This window comes from Cyprinus carpio, chromosome A13 (genome assembly GCF_018340385.1).
Source record: "Cyprinus carpio isolate SPL01 chromosome A13, ASM1834038v1, whole genome shotgun sequence".
NCBI classification, from domain to species: domain Eukaryota; kingdom Metazoa; phylum Chordata; class Actinopteri; order Cypriniformes; family Cyprinidae; genus Cyprinus; species Cyprinus carpio.
In genome coordinates, this window is record NC_056584.1 from 16,529,944 (window position 1) to 16,551,138 (window position 21,195).

The window sequence follows — 21,195 nt, forward strand, 5'->3', positions numbered from 1 at the left end:
TAAATGACAATAAATAGTAAGTGAATACTACAGCACACAGCTTAGAGCAAAAGTAAATAGTAAACCTGAAAACAGAATTTACTATCAACTATTCTTAACTCTAAAACCCTGGAAATGTTATGGAAAATTAAGTAACTACATCTAGTTATCTATTATCTAAGTATCTGTAGCTCGAAATTTGAACCAAAGCTAGAATATGTTATATGCAATATTTAGATTTTAGAATTTGTGCTTTGTTGGAAACAAAGAGATGGAGGTCTAATTAAATTCTTTATTAAATATATCTGTTTTCATGACTTTTCATATACTTTTAATCAGTATTTCCATTTTTTTTATTATTATTATTATTTCTTGGTCTTAAAAAAAATAAAAATAAAGAAAAGGCTGCCTTTTTACTTCCATTATTCTCTGACAGGAGAACTGTACAGTAATCTTTGTTATCAAACACTGCACTTGCACTCCCTCTAGTTGATATACAGTGTATTGCTACTGAATTATTTTTTTTTCCACGAAAGGTCTATAAATCAAAACTAACAAACAATACTCAAACAATGCTTTATACTTCTTAAATTCTTAAGTTGTTTAAAAAAAAAAAAAAAAAAAAAAAAAAACAATGCATCAGTGAGTACTATTCTGTGATCTTGAAAGCATGATCTGTTTTCAAAATGTATAGTAACATGCATAGTAACGTGTCATTCTCTGTCTTTATAGCTTCCACTGCTGATATCTCTGCCAGTGAAGCTCAAGAGCCGAAACAGCTTCAACCTCTAAGCCGCACTCAATCCAGAGTCTTTGATGAGGACAAACCAATAGCTGCTAGTGGCACCTACAACCTAGATTACGTAATTGCTGATGACCCCGTCCCAGAATCAAATTTTGGGTCTGGACCATCAAGCAGAGCGCCTCTTACCCACTCTCTAAGCCTACAGTCTGGTGAGTTAGAGAGCCCAGGAGACAAACCCTCAGGAGGAACCTCCGAAAAACTCATTCACCCAAAAGCAGAGTCCTTCAGCACAGGAACAGAAAGTGCTCCGGGAACCCTTCGTAAAGTGAAGAAGCCCCGTCCAGGTTCCCTAAAGAAGAAACCTCTTTCCCGGCAGAACTCAAACCCAGAGCATTCCTCTCCCAAAACAGTTTCCTCTAGCAGCACACCAGAAGAGAAAAAGAGAGGAAAACCCCATCCTGAAAGCCCCTTGAAAACTCAAGAGAGGCCTAGTTCCTCTCCCAGCCCTAGTCCTAGTCCTGCTGGTACCCTGCGGAGGAACAGGATAAAGACTCAAGCTGAGAGTCCTCCACCTTTGGCTGAGGAGATCACTACCAGCTCAACATCAAGTCAACTCCAACCGGAGCTTCCTGATCCTGTACCTGAGGCTCCAGTTGTCCCTGACGAGGAGTCTCCTATCCCTCCCATTGCCTCCTACAAATGGGATCCAGACAACTTTGAGAATATTGACCCATTCCATACAGGAGGCAGTAAAGTCGCCAACTCGCCGGTCTTGGGCAGGAAAGCCGACTTTACATCAGTTTCAGACACCCCTGTTGTTGTAGAGGAGCCTTGTGCCTCTTCCCCTGCTAAAGAACAATCCATTAACATTGAGGAACAGCCAATCACCAAGCGCCAACCAGTCAGACTGGAGTTTGACTATTCAGAGGACAGTGGAGAGGCGTCACGCAATACTCCTCCTCCTAAAATCCTAGGCAAGAAACCAGGGGCCAAGATGCCCATCCGAAAGCCCAAACTGGGGATTAAGAAGGCCCCTCCACCCCAGACAGAGCAGCTAGACAATGCACCTGTCCCTGCACTTACAAATGACATTGATGATATCCCAATCCCCAAGGGGTTATATAACTTTGATCCCAGCAAGTGGGATGACCCTAACTTTAATCCATTTTCTTCAAGCACTGGTATCCCCAACTCTCCTGGCCTGTCTAGAGGATCTTACAGCTTTGATCCTGACTCCTCTGATGACTCCATCGATCCCTTCAAATCATCCAACAAGATGGGAAACGTGCCTCCGAAAGCTGCCTCTTTTGACAAGTCCAATAATGACAACGAGAATGACAATGATAACATTGGTGAGTTGGAGGACCACAACCAGAACAAACCTGCCAAAAACAAGAAGAAGCCTCTCAAATCGTAAGTCTGTGCTTATTATGAAGCTATTTTCATTTCAAACTACATCATCGTGTCAGTCATCCATTTTAGTGCACTGTGTGTAATTCTTGTAAATTTTCTTGTGTATATTTCTAAATTGTCAGATACATGTGTGTATGTGAGTGGGTGTTAGTACTTGTTTGTCAGCCTCTGTAACATGTCTGTTGAGCTCACGTATCACAGGAAGTCCAGCAATGTCTCTTCTCTGTGTTTTGTCTTGTAAGTAGAGAGATGGTGGAAAAATCAGCATACGCAATCACATAGCTTTACACAAAATGTCACTTTAACATGTTTTAACTCATGAGCTTATGTCAGTTGTGTTATCATTCAATTTAATGCATATTATGACTGATTTCACATCACATCATTTTAGTCACCTCTATCTTCCTCGGCTCCATGTTTGATATTCTCCAATGAGCATGTGTTGCCATCTAGTGGACCCTCAAATAAGTACAGTTGATTCCAGGAACAGAGGACAATTCAGGCATGCAAATGTGCACGGGGGTACAAACTTTATACTAGAAAACATTATATGATTGGGTTACAATGTGCATGTGATCCAAGTTGAGCTTTGTTGACTACCCTTTTTCCTATGAATCAGACGTAAAGATAAGACATTTCATCTCTAAAATCTCTGAATGAATTCCTAATCCAAACATTTTTAGGAGACTCATTTCAGAGATCTTGCCTCCTTAGGATGGCCTAGTGGATAATAAACGTTGCAGGTTTTATTACAAGAAAGCAGACCTGGAATGTTGACAAGGGAATCTTTATTATGCCTGTGAGCAAGACATTATTTTCCTTGTCTATGTCCCCCTGCACACCCTGATTCATTAATACAGCTGTTTGGGAGCAGTTTTAAGTAATATTACTTTCAAACTGGGAGTTTATTGGATCATTTGCCCATGTTTAAGATTAATTAATCTAACATATTTTGCTCAGCTGCAGACTTTCCTCAACAGTTCTCACACAATTCAGGGTTTCCACCTTATTTTATTTCTTATGTCTTTTTAGATTTGACTTGAGGAGTGAAGCAATACTCCTGAAATATTTACATCAGACTTGCATTATGAAATGTGCCAAAAACAGCAACAGAATAATATTTGAAATGTGAAGCATCTGTCTCTTTCTTGGGTCACTGAGCAATTCAACAGGGACTACGGGGATTAATACTAAGTGGGTCAGGGCAGATATATCAATCGCTGTACTTTTGCAAGACATTTTTCCAATTCATCTCCAGTAGCTGTTGGTATTAATTTCCTGCCATGATTCCATTCATATTGACTGCATTAGCAAAAATGTATGTTTACTATAAAAAACACATTTACACAAGAAAACTACAAACTGAAAACATAACATTGATATATCCCACTAATAGAAGAATCAATCATGATGTAAACCTTGAATAATCCATTATATTGTGTGTTTGTAAGATCTTAACTAATGAGATTTAATCCTTTATAATACGCACCATCATTTACTGTAAGAATTACAATATATTTGCATTGTCAAAAGGTTTTTTTAAAACCTTTATCAGAAAAACACAACAGGTATGTATTATTTAACTAAAACTTTGATTCATTAGAAAATTATCTGTATGGTATGTGTCAAAAAACTGCTGTGTATAATAAATGTGGTGGTTGGTGTGCACACAGTTGGGTTTTTAAAAAAATATTTATATGCTTTCATGTTGTCTTTTTTTCTAGATTGATAGCACAAATTTCTGTCTTGTTTTCTTTAACAGTAATACTTTTAGAGTGAAGAAATCACCAAAGAGGACTCCGATTACTGAGCCGTCTGCTCAAGTAAGTTTAGACATGAGCATACATTCACCTACTGTACACTCACACAGTCACTGCAGATGTTCATTCTGAAGATGATCTGTTTCTCCCCTTTGCTGTCACCTCATATCATAACAGTGTTGTCCTGTGTGTTCCCCACTCTCTCCCTCCACTTCACACACACATAATCACCTGCAGGAGCACTCACCTGATGCCAGTCCCGAGCTTTCACAAGATCACGCCACAGATGAGGAGAAACTGGCTTCCTCCACCAATCAGAAATGGACTAGACATGACATAGAAGTGGAGCTGACCTCTGACCCCCAAGACTTTCCACAGCCAACTGACTTTACAACTTTTGTCAACGAGAACAGTTTACCCACACAGAGTGATGGTGAGAGAGTGGAGGAGTATTTAATTATGTTACTACATCATCTCTAAACATGAGTCATGCATTACTTTACATAGATCGCTTGGAAGAGTAAGAAGAGGACTGTCAAAATGCAAAATAAGAGTCCTAATATTAAAAAACATTTATTTTCTGTTGAATTTGGGGTAAAATGTTTTTGTGAGATTCACCCATCAGATAATCCCACGTGATACAACCCCAAATGACCTAAAGCTGACCCGTTTTATTAGCCTTTGACCTGCAGGGAACCATTTGCGCCCGAGGGCAGTTTCTGCCTGAAACTAACTGGGTCAGTAGTACAAAGGCAGATGAATTATAGTGCCACTCTCATATTGGTTCTGTCAATCTGAACTGATGATCAACATAAAAAGAACTTATTTTTCCTAAAGTAACCTTTATAAAACATTTAACCTGTTATATCTTCTCTCATTTTCTCTGATGTCTTTTCCGCAGTTACAGACTATGAGATTGAATACATGGAAAAGATTGGTTCCTCCACACCTGTGAGTATCTACCTGAATCATAGACACACTAAACTTTTTTTTTTCTAAAAAACAAAAGCAAGTGTGCGTGACAAACACTAAACTAATATTAAATTAAAACTTTGTATTTATGTGACTACATGTATGTTTTTTACAGCCTCTCTCGGTGAAGAAACCATCACTTTATCTGAAGCTGGACTCTATGACAGACAGTCCAACAAAGACTTCCAACATGCAAAATTCAGAGGCCAATTCTCCCTGCACTGGGTAACCCAAACACACATACATAAATGACTTAATAAGATTAGTAGAAGTCTTGAATTTTCTATTCAAACATGAAGTCTGTCTGTCAGTTAGCATCTGCTGCTAGACGACATTACTGCACCATTATATTAACAAAAGTAAACAAACCGTAAAACCAAAGGAAAATATTTGTTAAGGTGGATTTTGTTAACTTTTATGAGTACACCACTCTCTCAGAAAAAAGGTACAAAACTGTCACTGGGTCGGTACACTTCTGTTACTAATTAAAAAATGTTTCTTGAAGTTACTAATACTTTTAAAGTATCAACTTGATTCCCATGGGGTCTTTAAAATGTTTTTACTGTACTTTGGCAGTGTATTCCATGTGTTTAATTGTGTTGGTCTGATGCTTCACAGGAGCTTTGAGGAGATGGAGGCTCAGATCTCAAAGGGAAAATCACCTGTGCTGCCACCACGAGGTGCTCGTGACTCCATGGCCTCAGAGAAGAGCAGAAAGAGGGACAGCCAGTCTCAGAGTCGAACGCAGAGCAACGATAGAGATGGAGCTGTAAGTTTAAACCAGTAAAACACTGAAAGATTGAATCAGCACCTTTAAGAGTGTGTTTATTTCAATAGCTCAGATAATGTGGAGCCCATATAGTCAAAATACAAGAAAACCACCACAAATGTTGTTTTAATTTTGTTACTAATAAGCACAGCTTATCTAATGCTACACATTTTTGTTTTCAATCTTGAAGGGACAGTGCATCATAAAGAAATGAATAAATTCTGTCATTATTTACTCACTCCCATGGTATTTCAAAAATGTATGCTGTATTTTAAGACAATTATTTTGCTAGGCATGCAGCTTACTCAGGGTCTCCCCACCAGAATCAGTACCACAGACTGTTTATTCATAAGCTTTGTAAACCCATCATAGAAATGTTATGATGAACTAGACTAAATAGGAGCTTGCCCTGCCTCACTGACACCAAGACCCCTCCTACTCCTCTTGTCCCTCTTCTGCTCTCGGTCCCAACACAGTCCCCAATCCAGGGCCCCATGGATCCCTCAGATCTGCCCCTCTTAGACAGGCTGTCTGATTCACCTGCCCCCCTCAGCTACCTGGAGCCTGATCTGGCAGAGACCAACCCCACTGCCTTCGCTCAAAAACTGCAGGTGTGTAGAGAGAAGCCTACCAGCCAACTATCTCTTCTTCCCTGGACCTTTCCAGCTGTGTGTGTGTGTGTGTGTGTGTGTGTGTGTGTGAGAGAGAGAGAGAGAGAGAGAGAGAGAGAGTGCTTGTCTTCACTCTGTGTTTGTTTGTCCCTCCAGTTTTTCATTAACTTTGTCTGCTTTGTTTTGTCTCTCATTTTTTGTTTGACCCCTAGAGCTGGGGTCAGGAGATGTTAAAGGGATAGTCTAACCAAAAATGAAAATTCTGCCATATTTATTCATCCTCAAGCTCCAAAATGACACAAAAATTACACTACTATTCAAAAGTTTGGGGTCAGTATGATTTTTAAAAAATAAATGAATACTTTTATTCAGCAATGATACATTAAATTGATCAAAAGATTCTGAAAGACAGATTTTTGCAGTTTGGCTTATTTATTGCTTTAAAATTAACATACTAGTAATAAAATTTCTAGAAAGGATCGATAGAGCTCACCACATACACAACATTCATAGTAAAATGTGTATGAGTGTCTTGTCTGTGTGTGTACAGTATATGTACGTTTTTCCCCCCTCAGGTTTAGTATTTTTGCTAGGCTGGTACAACACTAACCCCTCTTTTCCTCCTTACCCCATCCCCACGTCATGGGTCACTCCCCCTTTCCTCCCCTCAACCCTCCCTTGTGGCCCAGGAGGAGCTGGTGCTCGCAGCCCTGAGGATAGAGGCTCTACAGGTAGCCAAAAACATCTCTCAGAGCCCCACTTTATCCACTGTGTCCCCTCAGGTACTGCGCTGAGCCAGCCCACAACCGTGTGTGTGAGTGTGTGTGCATATGCAAGCACAAGTGTGTGTGTGTGTGTGTGTGATACCCCCTTTTGAATCAAGCCCCCTGACTGCACCCTTGGGTATGAGTGTGAATACCTAGCCATAAACTACCAGACCATACTGTGGACGTGACATCTCACCCCTGATTCTTTAACCCGGCTCCTGTCTCCCGATTGGTACTCCTTTTTCCCAATCCAACAACCTCTTGAGCAAAAGAGGTGTGTTTCTCCCAGGGCTTTGTGACAATCCTGCATGTTCGCTTGGACAGGAGATCCATAGAAACAAAGGTCAATGTGACTTGGAAACTTACGCTGTATATAGACTCTATATTATTGCATCAAACATGAATGGTTTGCAGATTTCATAATTTATATGCTTTTCCTAAGCAGAATGTTTATAGATGAATTCCTCGTCACATTCATGCTAGTTCCTGGTTTCGATTTGTTACTAATTTACACTAACTCATTGGAAGGCAGTGTGCATACAGACCATCTGTATGCCTGGGTTGAGGCCGCTGTTGTGGCTTCACATGAAGCTTAGCTCAGATCTGCTTTGAGTCATGTTGGATGAGTGACCGTCACCTCTGTCTCAGCATTTGTACAGGAAACAGAATAAACTAATCTCGCATACACAAACATGCACACATACTACAACCCCTCTAACATGCCTCATATTCTTGCTGCTCCATTTTCATGATGTTGTCTTGCACACTTCACAGTATCGCCTCAAGAAGCCAACCCAGATTGAATCTCAACGGTTCTCGCATGGCTAAAGTAAGAAGGACAGAAAATATCCCCTTTGAAGTCTAACTAGGTCTAGTCTATATATTCTAATCCCACTGTCCCTGTACCACCTTTATTAGACTAAACCACCATTAGTCAGAAAACTAGGTCTACAGACAAGAAACATCTCATCCTTCTCTTATACTTTCTGTTCACTGAAAAAAAGGAAAGAAAAAAAATAATAAAAAATTTCTATTTGAAACATCAAAACATTCTTAAAACAAGATACACAAATATATATAATATATATATATATATATATATATATATATATATATATATATATATATATATATATATATACTGTATACACACTAGCTTCAAAAGTTTGGGTTCAGTAAAATGAAAGTACGTTTTTCAGCAAGAATGCATTAAATTGATTAAAAGTGGCAGTAAGAATTTCACATTGTTACAGAAATTTTGTTTCAAATAAATGCATTTTTTTTTCTATTCATTAAAGAATCTTGAAAAAATACTGTATCATGGTTTTTAAGCAACAGAACTGTTTTCAACATTAATAATAAGAAACGTTGCTTGTGCATCAGATCAGCGTATAGAAATGATTAAGTGACGCTGAAGACTGAAAATTCACTTTTGCCATCACAGTAATACATTACATTTTAAAATATATATAAAAAGTAATTTGAAATTGTAAAATTATTTCACAGAAATACTGTTTTACTGTTTTTTTTTTAATCAAATAAATTTAGCCTTGTTGAGCATAAGATTTTTTTTAAACATTTTTTGACCAAACTTTTGAATGGTGTACAAACCAAGATGTCATGAGTCTGCTGCTCCTGCCCTTTCCATTTTTTTTTAACAAGGAGCAACAAATTATAACCTCAAATTAGAATCTAAGCTCTTTAAAGGACAGTCATAGATATATTAAAAACATTCATTCTATTTTTCAAACACATTTAATTTGACTATCTACATATCTATCCGTTTTATTTATTTATTTTTTTAATTTTTTTTGAGTATTAGTTATGTTTTGTCTTACTCTGTCACAAAGACAGATAGCAAACTCTCTCACAGGACGTCCCGTATTCCACAGGTATTGTTTCTGCCCCTGAATAACCTCTAGACTTCATTGCCAAAATAGAGTTGATTTTTAATGTATGAAAAGTATTTCTGGAATAGTACTGATACATTTTAGGATTATGGAGTGCTTTCATATATAAAAATAGTGACACTGTATTATATGTCTGGAGTAATGAGGTTCACTGATGGCTAACCTGAATTGATGGTCTTCTTAAAATATTAAATATTTTAACATACATTATTAGATAATGCTCTTCCTGAAATAGTCTCACAGACACATTTCACATGCTGCTTCAGCACATTCTCCATAATGTGTTCTTTATTTTAACTTTTCATTAGCAGGAATTTATCATTCATGGAAATACATGCACAGCTGCTCTGAAAATAACAGGAATACACCACAACCCCATGCTGTACTGAACACTGTCTTGTCAATATTCATTTTTTAAGATTTAATACCAAGACCTGTCCAGTTTATTAATTCTTATTATACTGCAAAGAAAAATAGCAAACTCACAAAACTGAAATTTGACTTTAATTAGGTTGAAAATCGGCTGCGCTCTGGTCTGAGACTATTGAGATTATAATTCAAGACTCAGCCTTGTCTAATGTATAGTATGTAGTCTTAGAAGATCTGAGATCAACACTAAACTCTAAATTTGATAAAGCATCATTTCAACATTTTTTTTATCAGGTTTTAGTTCTGTTTGTATATGACTATATGCCCCCTCCATGATCTGAGTGCAGCCCAATAATGCAGTAAATGGTATTAGTCATAAATTCTCCTTGCAGACCAAACATGTGGTGGGCATTCTGTATTTGTACCCTAACTCATGACCCCCTACCTTGTGTAAGAGTCAAACTCAATTAATCTCCTAATCCAGCTCTGTTAGGAAGAATTAATCAGCTCCAAACAGCAAGTGGGTTTAAGGTCCAAACATGATGATTATTCAGTAATTATACCCCATCACTGGCTATAAAGAGGCCTTCTGGAAACAATACAAACCCTGAAAATGGTACATTTTATATATATATTTATTTAAAAAAAAAAAATCAGTTTTAAGATTCAGACGTAAATTATTAAATTACAGTACATTTAATTTAAGTAACATTTGTGGTTTTGTTTGTGCCTTTGAAGCGGATATTCACAAAACATGTCTGTCTTTTCTGTAGGACATATGCAAATACATAGGTTACTTATACTCTTATTTTACAGTCTTTTGTCTTTGTTGTAGCTGGTTGCATTAACTACCCATTTTATTCTTACTTTAAGGATATTTTAGCATATTGTCTTTTTTTCCATGCAAAATGGATCATCGTCTTTTAAATGAAAATATAAGATCACCAACTTTGCGCATTATCTGGTCTCTGAAAACTAACATAAGGATCAACCTGTACTTCTGTAGTCCTCATCTGACACAGCATTCCTTCTCTGATCAGGTCACAGCCGCAAACCTTTCATGACAAACAGCTTTCACACCCATCTCACATTGAGGATTGTCAATCATAACATTCCAGCTGTATGCAGCGGGCCAGTCGCAAACTGCTGGAGGCTTTTGAACCCAAATTAAGAGCCTGCTCTCCATGGCATTATGGCTTTGCTGAGTAGAACCTGTAGATGATGTGCTGCCTCCCTCCAAGATATGTGATGTAAATATTGTTTTACAGAAATAAACTCACAGGTTTTAAATGATTTCACAACTCTCTCCCTGCAGCAGAGAGAAATGGCCTCACCGGGGGACAGCGGGGTTTCGAAGAGCTCCCTCTATTCACTATCAGGATACATTGAAGGGGAAAGCCCTCATCTGCCATGTGACATGGACCACTCTCTTGCCATCGCCCGAGATGAGGTATATACTCACACATTGCATGATGCCACACCACAATAAAAAGATTCTGTCTTAGTCTCGTCATTTTACATTTTATGAAAGTTTACCTTGAGTTAAATCTGTAAATTTTATAACATAAATCTTAATAAAGTGGATAAAGCCCTGGGTAAAGTAATTAAATTTTAAAGAGCTGGTTAACGCCACTTTTAAATCTGGATTCTGAAACCTTCCATTTGCAGTGCCAAAATAACATCCAATCATAAACTGCTTCAGTGTACACATTGTTACATTTTCACAAGCTCTGGACAGTCATAGAAACTTTCCCATGCTGTGTTTAGTTTCGACGTCTGAGGGTTGATTAACTGGAGTGATGAGGAAGTATTATTTTCAATAAAATTACTCAGTTTTAATTTTCTAGTGAAACAAGAGACTTCTCCAATGATTTGGTCTGCTTAAATCCCTTGCTTTCTTCTGACTGACTGCAAGCTCACACTTATTATTGAGTGCAACGCCCACATCTCAAAATCCAATCAACAACCGATGGATAGAACCAAGTCTATGCCCTATGTTTTTTAATGTTTGATGATAATCTGTTTTACTCATATGTACGTCACGAGAAAATCTGTCACTACTTCCATTTCATAGCTACTTTAAGACCATCACAGCCAATTTATGATGTTGCATTTCCACTGATTATTTGAAAAAGGTTTCATGCTCATCATCTGCTGAACTTCTCAGATCACTGTTTATTAACCTCATAATATGCAAATAAGAATATCAACTAAGGATTTTTACAGTGTAAAACATGGCAACGTTTGCCCAGAATAACACTGGTTTATCAGTTTCCAGAGTGTAAAATGTGTGAAGTAATGCTCTTATTTCAGATTGTTGTAAAAGAGAAAGAAGCCATGGAGTGGAAGAGAAAATACGAAGAGAGTAGACGGGAGGTGGAGGAGATGAGGTGGGTGTTCTCAAAGGACAGAGATTCCTGTGCCCTTGTGAGCTATACGAGTGAAGCTTGCATCATTTGCAGACCCCATTTCTCCCCACTACTCTCATGACTTCATGTCTTCTGTGTAAACTTTAAATTAAAAAAATGGTCAGAAATGTTCATTCACTATACAGTATATGTTCATTAGCTTATATGACACACCTGACAAATCCCTGTGCATTATACCATACAAGGCTCTGCTTACAGCTTCATGCATCAACCTCAGTCCACCTCTCAATCTGTTTATCTCTTTCCTATGTTTTTTTTTTTTTTTTTTTGAAGTTGAGCGTAAACAGAAAGCCAATTAAAGAGGGCCTTAGCATGTCAGATGTGCCAAAGTTGGGGGCAGGGAAAGGGAGAGAATAGACAAAAGATAATTTAGCTTTGTCTTCACCCATCTGGAAAACACATGAAACTGTCTTTTCACACAATTACAGTAAATGCCATTTTGACATGTTTTATATTAGTTTCTGTTTTACAATCTCCTAACTAAGGGTTAGGACAGGGTCAGGTCACAGTGATATTTTTATTAAATAGCTCATGTTCAGCATTTTTGAAGTATTTTGTCACCTCACTGCACTTTTAATAAAAAAAAAATGTAGCATTGTTTAATTTAGAAGGCAGTTGATTGAACCAGGACATGTTTTAAAGCTGTCCTTTTTTATATTCAAGGAGCAAAGTGAACAAGGTAATCAGGAAGGGTTGAGGATTACAGCCAGCTGGACTAGGCCTTGTTAGTGTGGATAAGAATGGTGCTTAGTTCATTAGCCTGATTGGGCTTAGGATAAGGAAGGCCTAAGAGGCTAAGGAAGACATAGCTAATCCATCCGCTTACTGTGCCGGCAACCTGCTTTTCTCCAAGCAAGTCTTTCTGCCAGCTGAAGTCTTGTAGTCAAACACATGACATAACAAATGCCAGTTTCCTGACACTAGGACATCAGGTTTCTACACTGCCGTTCAAAAGTTTAAATGTTTTTGAAAGTCTCTTATGTTCAACAGGCTGCATTTATTTGATTAAAAATATAGTAAAACAGTATTTGAGGAGAACGTGATGCATTTTTTTCCAGGATTTATTTTTTATTTTATTTTTTGTAACAATGTAAAAGTCTTTACTGTTGCTTTTGATCAATTTAATGCTTCCTTGCTCAATAAGACTATTAAATTCTTCAACGGTAGCGTACATCAGTCTTATTATATTATTCTTTTTTTTTTAACACTGCAGATATATATGCATTAATAAACTTGTTTTATTTATTTAAAGCTAAATGGAAAACAGTATGCTTAAAAAGATCTGATCAGATTGTGTAGTGTTTATGCACCTTATTTGAATATTAAATTGATTTTTGCTTATTCTTTGCAGGAGGATAGTTATGGAGTATGAGAAGACTATTGCAGAGATGATTGGTGAGTCTTGATGGCTAAATACGATTTCATCTTCTCCTGTGGATTTTTAATTTGTGTTTTGTGAACACTGTCAGGCACTTTTGGTTCTATTTATCTACACTTTTCTTCTGCTACACTGCTATAAATGAACTGGCACAACCTTTACCCAGTCGCGCCGCACCAACACACATATGCAATAAGGTTTTGTTATTTTCTCATTTAATTTGCAGACAAATCTTTCGTGCCTCTGGACCCAAACACCGGCCAGTTGCAAGCACAAACCTTCATGTCTCCCTGTATATTCCACTTAACTTCAGAAAACACAAACATGTTTCTTCTCAACCACTGACAGATGAATCTAATTTCTTTGCTTGTCCAGTATTTACGTCCATGTACTGTAAATACTGTAGGCTGTATGCGTTCTTACATTTTCAGATTGCGATATTGAGTGTCTGGTTTAACCATGACATTTTTTCTCTTTGTGCAAAGAAAAACCTTTTTTTCATTCCCTTTTTACATTCTTCATGATGAAATGCCATCCTTGATATTCTGCTTTCCAGCTGTATCGGTCATTTTATTTTCACTTTATTTTGTATCTTTGCTTATCATTTCTTTTTCCATGGTTCATTTTCTTGGCCACTTTTCTGGCTCTCACCACCTACTTCATTTTTATTCTAGGACACTTTCATTAATTTCAAAATTCGTCTATGATTCTGAACACGCTTTTCTCTCACACATGTCCCACACTGCTGGTTTGACTTAATGCAGTCCCTTTTTTTTCTGTTTTGCTCCCTTCGTCCCCCATAAATATTTGATAAATCACTCAGGCATGCCTGGTAAGTAACAGTAACTCTTTATTTTCTTTATTTGTGTTGCATCCACCACATCTGATCCGAGTGACAGACAGGGAGAGTTTTCTGTTACTATAACCTGATTACGGTATCTCTCATTTTAGTATCATCTGGTTATCATCTTTTTGAAGACCTTTTCTGAAACATCTTCAGCTTTCAAAACGACAGAATTAATTAGAAATAGAAATCTTTTGTCAATTTAATAGATCAATTTAATAGTGTACGTTTAAGCTAAAGTAGTAAAACTAGAATTAAACTTATATAATTGATTAGAAAACATGATAGATTGATAGTATTTTATTTAAAGGTGGGGAAGAGAGTTCCACACAACTGAGTGATGATTCAGTTGAATCAGTGAATCTGTTTTTTTTTTTAAACCAGTTCATTAAAATGATTCATTCGGCAAACTTGCTACAATTTAATTAAATTTGTAACTATAAATCTTTTTTTATAACATTTCCCTAAAAACGAATTAGGAAGAGCTGAGTAAGTCTTTCAAAGGTCTTCTCATCACTCACCATGTCTCCGTGGTTTGTCCTTCTTTGAGTGTGTGTGTGTGTGTGTTGTCTGCATGCATCACAGAGATGCAGCGTCGAAAACTGCATTTTCATTTGTCATTATCAACGATTTAGACATAGTGGTGTAGAATATAATTTCATGTCTGAAGCACCCAGAGGAGCATAAAATCAACCTCTGCCGCATCCAAAAGCAAATTTGTCAAATCAAATCTATTTGATTATATTGTGTGTTGTGTATTGTATTTCTAGTGTAAAATGAACTTAATGCGATTATGTTTTTGTGTGTATGTCTCAGAGGGTGAACAGAGGGAGAAGACTCTGTCTCATCACACTATCCAGCAGTTGATTCTGGAGAAAGACCAGGCTTTAGCTGATCTCAACTCTGTGGAGAAATCTCTTGCTGACTTGTTCCGTCGCTATGAAAAGATGAAAGATGTTTTGGAAGGCTTCCGCAAGGTAAGTCGCTTTAAACTGAGATTGATGAAGGTTAAAATCATTGTGAATTTACATTTGCAGCTCTGTAATTTGATGCAATTCTGAGCTAAATGGATAGAAAAATGAAGGTCAGGATTGATTGTTATTGATTGTGGATGTTACATACAAAAATGGAGCCAAACGACTGCAGGCTTACAACAATAATTATTAGGCTGTTGGTTAACATTATCTAATAGCTTGTGCTTAAGAAGAAGGGGTCATTGTTGGCAGTCATTTACTTACTTCAATACCTCTTTTTTCCTTTAGAATGAGGATGTGCTGAAGAAATGTGCACAGGAGTACCTGTCTCGTGTCCGTAAGGAGGAGCAGCGCTACCAGGCCTTGAAGATCCATGCTGAGGAGAAACTGGATAAGTAAGTACAGATCTTTCACATGCATATGGTATTAATATGCTTTGCTTTGTACAGGATTTCTTTTGCCTGGAACAACAACTGTTAGGCTAATTATAAGGGTCTGACTTACACTGTACGAGAGTCCTTAGAAATATGAAATGATGGCATGACTCTGATCATGTGGCACCCGCAGGGCGAATGCTGATATCGCTCAGGTGAGAGGCAAAGCCAAACAGGAGCAGGCAGCGTATCAGGCAAGTCTGAGGAAAGAACAGATGAAGGTGGACTCACTGGAGCGCACGCTGGAACAAAAGGTTTGCTCACATTCACAAAGTTCTGTTAAAGTCTGATCTTGCAAGCTTAAAAGTACATCTTGTTGTTGTTTAAACATTTAGTATTTTTTTATCTATCTATCTATCTATCTATCTATCTATCTATCTATCTATCTATCTATCTATCTATCTATCTATCTATCTATCTATCTATCTGTCTGTCTATCTTTCGGTCTGTCTGTCTGTCTGTCTGTCTATTTTTTTTTTTTTTATTGTTCATATCTATCTATCTATCTATCTATCTATCTGTCTATCTATCTATCTATCTATCTATCTTCATTTCATTTTAAATGTATATAAGAAAAAAAATAATGCTTTTACTCAGTACTGACTTTACTGTTACATTACATACATTTAATGCATCATTGCTGAGTACATTAATTTTATAAAAAGTGACAGTCATTTAAAATGTTATAAAAGAATGTTTTTGTCAAGAAAAAAAAAACACGTTCTTTAAGCATCCTGGTTTCAACAAAAATATTACACAGTACAACACTGAAAATATTAGTGGAGTAATGGCTGCTGAAAATTCAGCTATCACAGGAATAAATAACATGTTAAAAATAGATTAGTATAGAAATCAGATTTTTTAAAACTATAATATTTCACAATTTCACTGTATTTTTTATCATACTGTAAGACAAAACATTCAGAGGTTAACATGATTTTTTTGGATTCTGTTTACAGAACAAAGAGATTGAGGAACTGACCAAAATTTGTGATGAACTGATTGCCAAGATGGGAAAGAGCTAGCTGTCCGTTTGACAGATTTCTGTCCATACCACAGAGGGACACAAGAACAATAACTGGACAAGATTAAAGTGTTCGTTATTGTTTTTTCCTCTTTCTAATGGACAGAACAATGAACTAACCAAACAAAAGGAATTCACACTACTGAAGTCTTCACATAAACTTGGAGTCCCTAGGACTGTGAGGACACACTAGTTTCTGGCTGTAATTATTTTCTCTTCATTTCAATGTGTTAATGTACACCACCTTTCCTATGTTGAGGGTCTTGTGAAAGTACTCCCCATCAGTAGAGACTTTGTTTGAATGTCTGTATAGCTCACACACACATACACACACACACACACACACACATACACATGCAGAGAGTATTTATAGTGAGTCTGAAGTTATGAGTGCTGTTGCCATGACAACCACTGATGGAGCCGACTGTTAAATTGATTCTTGTGGTACCCTCTTCTTAACTTGAAAACAGAAATGACCAGAGAGAATATATATAATATAAAACGGATTAATTAATCATTCAGTTGTCACAAAGTGGTATCCATGATCGTGAAAAAAAATGCATGTTGTAGGCCTTTGCCGGTTTTGTAAATATGAAAATGACTTGAAAATAGTAAAGGAACAAAACTGCAGATTTTGATACTGCTAGTTTGATCAGCTTCCTTATGTATCTTTGTAAATACTTGTTGTTCATTTGTTTCACTGTCTTCTAGCAACACTGATGTGTGATTTTATTTTTGGATTTTATTTTGATATATAAATGAACCCACTTGTCACTGTCAGTGGTTCTGAGCTAATTTAATCTGAATGGTTTTGTCTCAGTCCTGTTATAGCTGATGTTTTAGACAAAAGAAGCTATTCAGGACTTGCTTACAAAGTGCAATAAAAGATGGCAATACAACTCCTGTTTATCTGACCCATATTCCACAGACACAGACAATATGCAAAATGTAAAGGCTTGATGATTGATGTAATAATCACATTCACATTTATTCATTAGAAGATGCTTTTAGCCTCCCACTAGGGCATTTGAAGAAAGCAATAATGTTGTTAATGAACAAACAATGAATCTTGCTGACATGATCCTACGTATGTGCATAAAAAGATGCATTAGTTAATTGGCAGATGGGTCTTAAAATCACGCCAGACAGACTATATTAGTGCCAATTTCATGCTGGCACACAACCAAACTGTCTGAGTGAGTGAAGAAAAAAAAATGAGATGGTAAAATTAAAAAAAAAAAAAAAAAAATATATATATATATATATATATATATATATATATATATATATATATATATATATATACAGAGGATGAAAAAGAATAAGAAGTGTAAAACATACTAAAGTGCAAACATACTAACATGATTGTATACATACACGGTACATTATATATGTATATTTACAGTATAATGTGCCGTGCATGTATACAATCATGTCTGCAATAACATAAAAAATAGGAAGTAGTTAATATTGGAAGAATTACAATTATCACATGTGTATATTCAAATAAGGAAAAATAATCCTTATTTGAATCCTTAGAATAAGGAAAAAAAATATAATTGTATTATATATAATAAAATTGCTTCCATTTTATTATTTTACTCCTAAAATTAAAAACAAATTAAATTACATATACAGTAGGAATTTAATAACATAAAAAATAGGAAGTAGTTAATTGGCAGAATAACTAATAAAAACAAAAGTTACATAATTATGCTGATCTATTAAGCTGATCTAATCATTAATTTGGAGTAAAGATTTGGTTTTAGTTTCCCTTACCGCATGTACATATTCAAATAGCTTTTGCATCAACTCTTTGATTGGTTGTGTTCTCTGTTCTGCTGTGTCACAAAGAGAAATTATGTGAGTTTGGTCTCTGATGGAGGCATTAGTTAAACGAAATCTGTAGGGCGTATCAGACCCCTAGCTAGCATTCAGCACTGTATGGGTGGAGCACAATAACCGATCCCTCGTCCTGATTAGTCAAGATGGTGAGGATCCATTCAGATCTTAAGAGCAAAGCACAGGCCTCAGTGGACAGGCTGGTAATCTGTGTGTCCTCACTGCCGTTGGGTATTAGCTCTCTGAAAGCAGGACTTAAGCTCAGGGGTTTTAAGAGCAAACAACTTGCTTTTCACTGTGCTAACCTGACAGCCACAGACCACCGGCAACATGAGAGTGCTCCATTTCTTCATGCTGCTGGGCCTGGGGCTCTTCCTCCTCGCTGCTCACAGTGAGTACTCCTCTGTTGTTGTTGTTGTTGTTGTTGTTTTTCTACTTTTTAAGATTTTTCACTCCTGTCTTCTCAGTACTGCATGTGTGCCACACGCACTCACAAGTGTTTATTTGCTTTATAGACTTCTCAGTCTGGTGATTTTGCTTTTTCTGTATCATTTTTGTTTCATTTAATTTCTCCAATTTCATTCTTTTAAGGCTTCATTATGACTGAGAATATCTTGTTGGCCTTGAGGGTGGTGTTAAAGGACTAACAGAAAATAATTAGTGCAATTCAATCCCTTAAACAGATTGAGGGCTAAAGGAGTTTGCAGGTCTGGAGTCTTTATTTTTATTAGATTGCTGGACCAAAAAAATGAAAAAAGGGAACATTTACCTCAATAGATAGTGAAAGCATCTTGTGAAATTTGAGAACCAAGTGCTCATTAAGTTTAGAAATAGCTTTTTTTTTTTTAATAAGAAAACTAAAATTACACATTGAAGCTAATATTAATATGTAGATAATTAAGTGTAAAGTGTAAAGTGTAAACTCAGGAGCTCAGGTAATTTATTTATTTATTTATTATGCTCTTCCTTTTATAAAAAATTCTCACCCAGCAAACTAAATTAATTTATTATAGACAAAACTATTCAATCATATTTGACAAATGACAGCTGAAATATTTCCAATAAACATCAAGTATGGTCTTACTATAGAACAGAACTGTCAAATTGACAAATTGCAACTGAGGTCAAGCATAGAGAAACTGGAGAGTGCTTGTTCTTTCTTGTTATGGATGTTTTGTGCAGATGATTTGTAACAACTTTATTTTTAACCTCTGTCGGAAGGATTTTGGAGTAGGGAATAAAGGAGACAACAGCATTAATTCCAAACCAGTGATTTGTTTCAAATATTCGTGTGTGTGTGTGTGTGTGTAGTTTTTGAAGGGCAATGAATAATACCTTTAGTGACTTATGTGACATCATGGATTAGTATAAAATTCAACAGGGTGTTCTATACATTACATACTCTCAAACATTTTGAAAAATTAAATATTTACCATCTTCAGTGTCACACGATCATCCAGAAATCATTCAAATGAATTTTCTGATTTGCTTCTTAAGAAACATTTCTTGTTATCAGTGTTGGAACTCTGAGACATACTCAACAGACAGGAAGTAACAGCTTAATTTATATATTTTTGGAGTGAAAGGATGATGTTTTAGATGAATGCTTTGAAAAAGAATGGGACTTTAATGCTGCTGCTACACTTTAGCAGTTTACCTAATTTCAAACAGCCTGAATAGCCTGCCAGTAGAATCATCTGTGAACTAAAGGTTTAGCTATCAAAGAGAGTGACTCAGATGCAGCAGAAGGGTATCTTAAGGGTGAGCTAACAGTGCTAAGACACATATAGCAGATCCTTTTAAAAGGAATGTTTGTTTCTGAAGGTGTTACAGTCATCAAGTTTATGTGTCTGATGATGATCTTGTTGGATTGAACTTTAAATGATGTTTTTTGAAGAAAGGGCACTTTTTGGGAGATATGATTGCAAGAGGCACATGAAAAAGGCTTAGCCACAACATGCACTGCTGGGCATTTACAAGACTGTTAAGTTACTCTGTTTAGTTAAAACACTGACATGTTTCTCTGCTATGACTTCCGCTAGCTTCCCTGGGGTCTGTTAAACGAAAAAAGATCTGTTTCACGATCAAAACGTCAGTGTTCTGTTTAGACTTCACAGAACAGTGAAGTTTAGATCAACATCTATAGGTTAAGATATTTAAAAGATTTTTTAAAGAATTTTTTTTTTTTTTGATAGCGTATTTGTTGCGGTTAAAAAGCTGCTTCATCATGGAAATTAAAACAGAGTGCATCATTATATGTGTGTAATTAGAAGTACAGTAACATTTTCCTGTCTCCACACTAGAAATTAAATTGCATAAAATACATCAAGTTTTGTTTAGACAAATGCATTGGATGTTTGCAATTATTATGTCACCGCATAATTTGCTTTGATTGTTGGAGCTATTGCGTTGAGCCATGGTTCTCATCTGGATCTTTCTTTCATTTAATCATTAATGCTTTTATCTTTAATATCTGTAACAAAAAGGTAAAAAAAAGAGGCAAAATAAGTAAAAAATAAACAAATTAATTAATAAATAAAAAACATAAACTGTTTGGAGGTATCTTTTTTAATCATTGTTTTTCATCATGTTTGTTTAAAAACATTTAAATATGAGAAATCTATGTGACAAAAATTGCATGGAATAATTATTTTCAGAGAATGCATACTTTTATGTATTTACTTAATTATTATTGACAAATTGTTGTTGTTATTTATTTATTTTATTTATTGTTAATAATTACAAGAAAGCACATATTTCCAATGCATTGGTTAGGGGAAAAATAAATAGTAAAATAATAAACAAATTTTTTTTAATTATTATTATTGATACTACTACTACTACTACTACTACTACTACTAAATAGATGTTATTCTCAAGTAGCTTCATTATCGTTTAATTTTTTTACTGGAAAACAAGACAAAGAAAAAGAAAAGTAATAAAAATAATAAAAAATAATATTGATGGGTCAGTAC

The 21,195-nt window shown here is 36.0% G+C and overlaps 1 protein-coding gene across 9 annotated transcripts in view; it reads left to right on the forward strand.

The window, feature by feature from the left end:
- Nucleotides 1-17,277, forward strand: part of LOC109111058 (transforming acidic coiled-coil-containing protein 2-like) — a 56,934-nt gene extending 39,657 nt beyond the window's left edge. For 2 of the 9 annotated variants that reach the window (XM_042769005.1, XM_042769004.1), the window contains exon 7: nucleotides 712-1,096. In XM_042769005.1, coding sequence (XP_042624939.1) covers nucleotides 712-724 — 13 coding nt within the window. In that variant the 3' untranslated portion in view covers nucleotides 725-1,096. The other 7 variants (XM_042769008.1, XM_042769006.1, XM_042769012.1 and 4 more) reach the window with 7 other exon arrangements.
- Nucleotides 17,278-21,195: the final 3,918 nt, after the last annotated feature.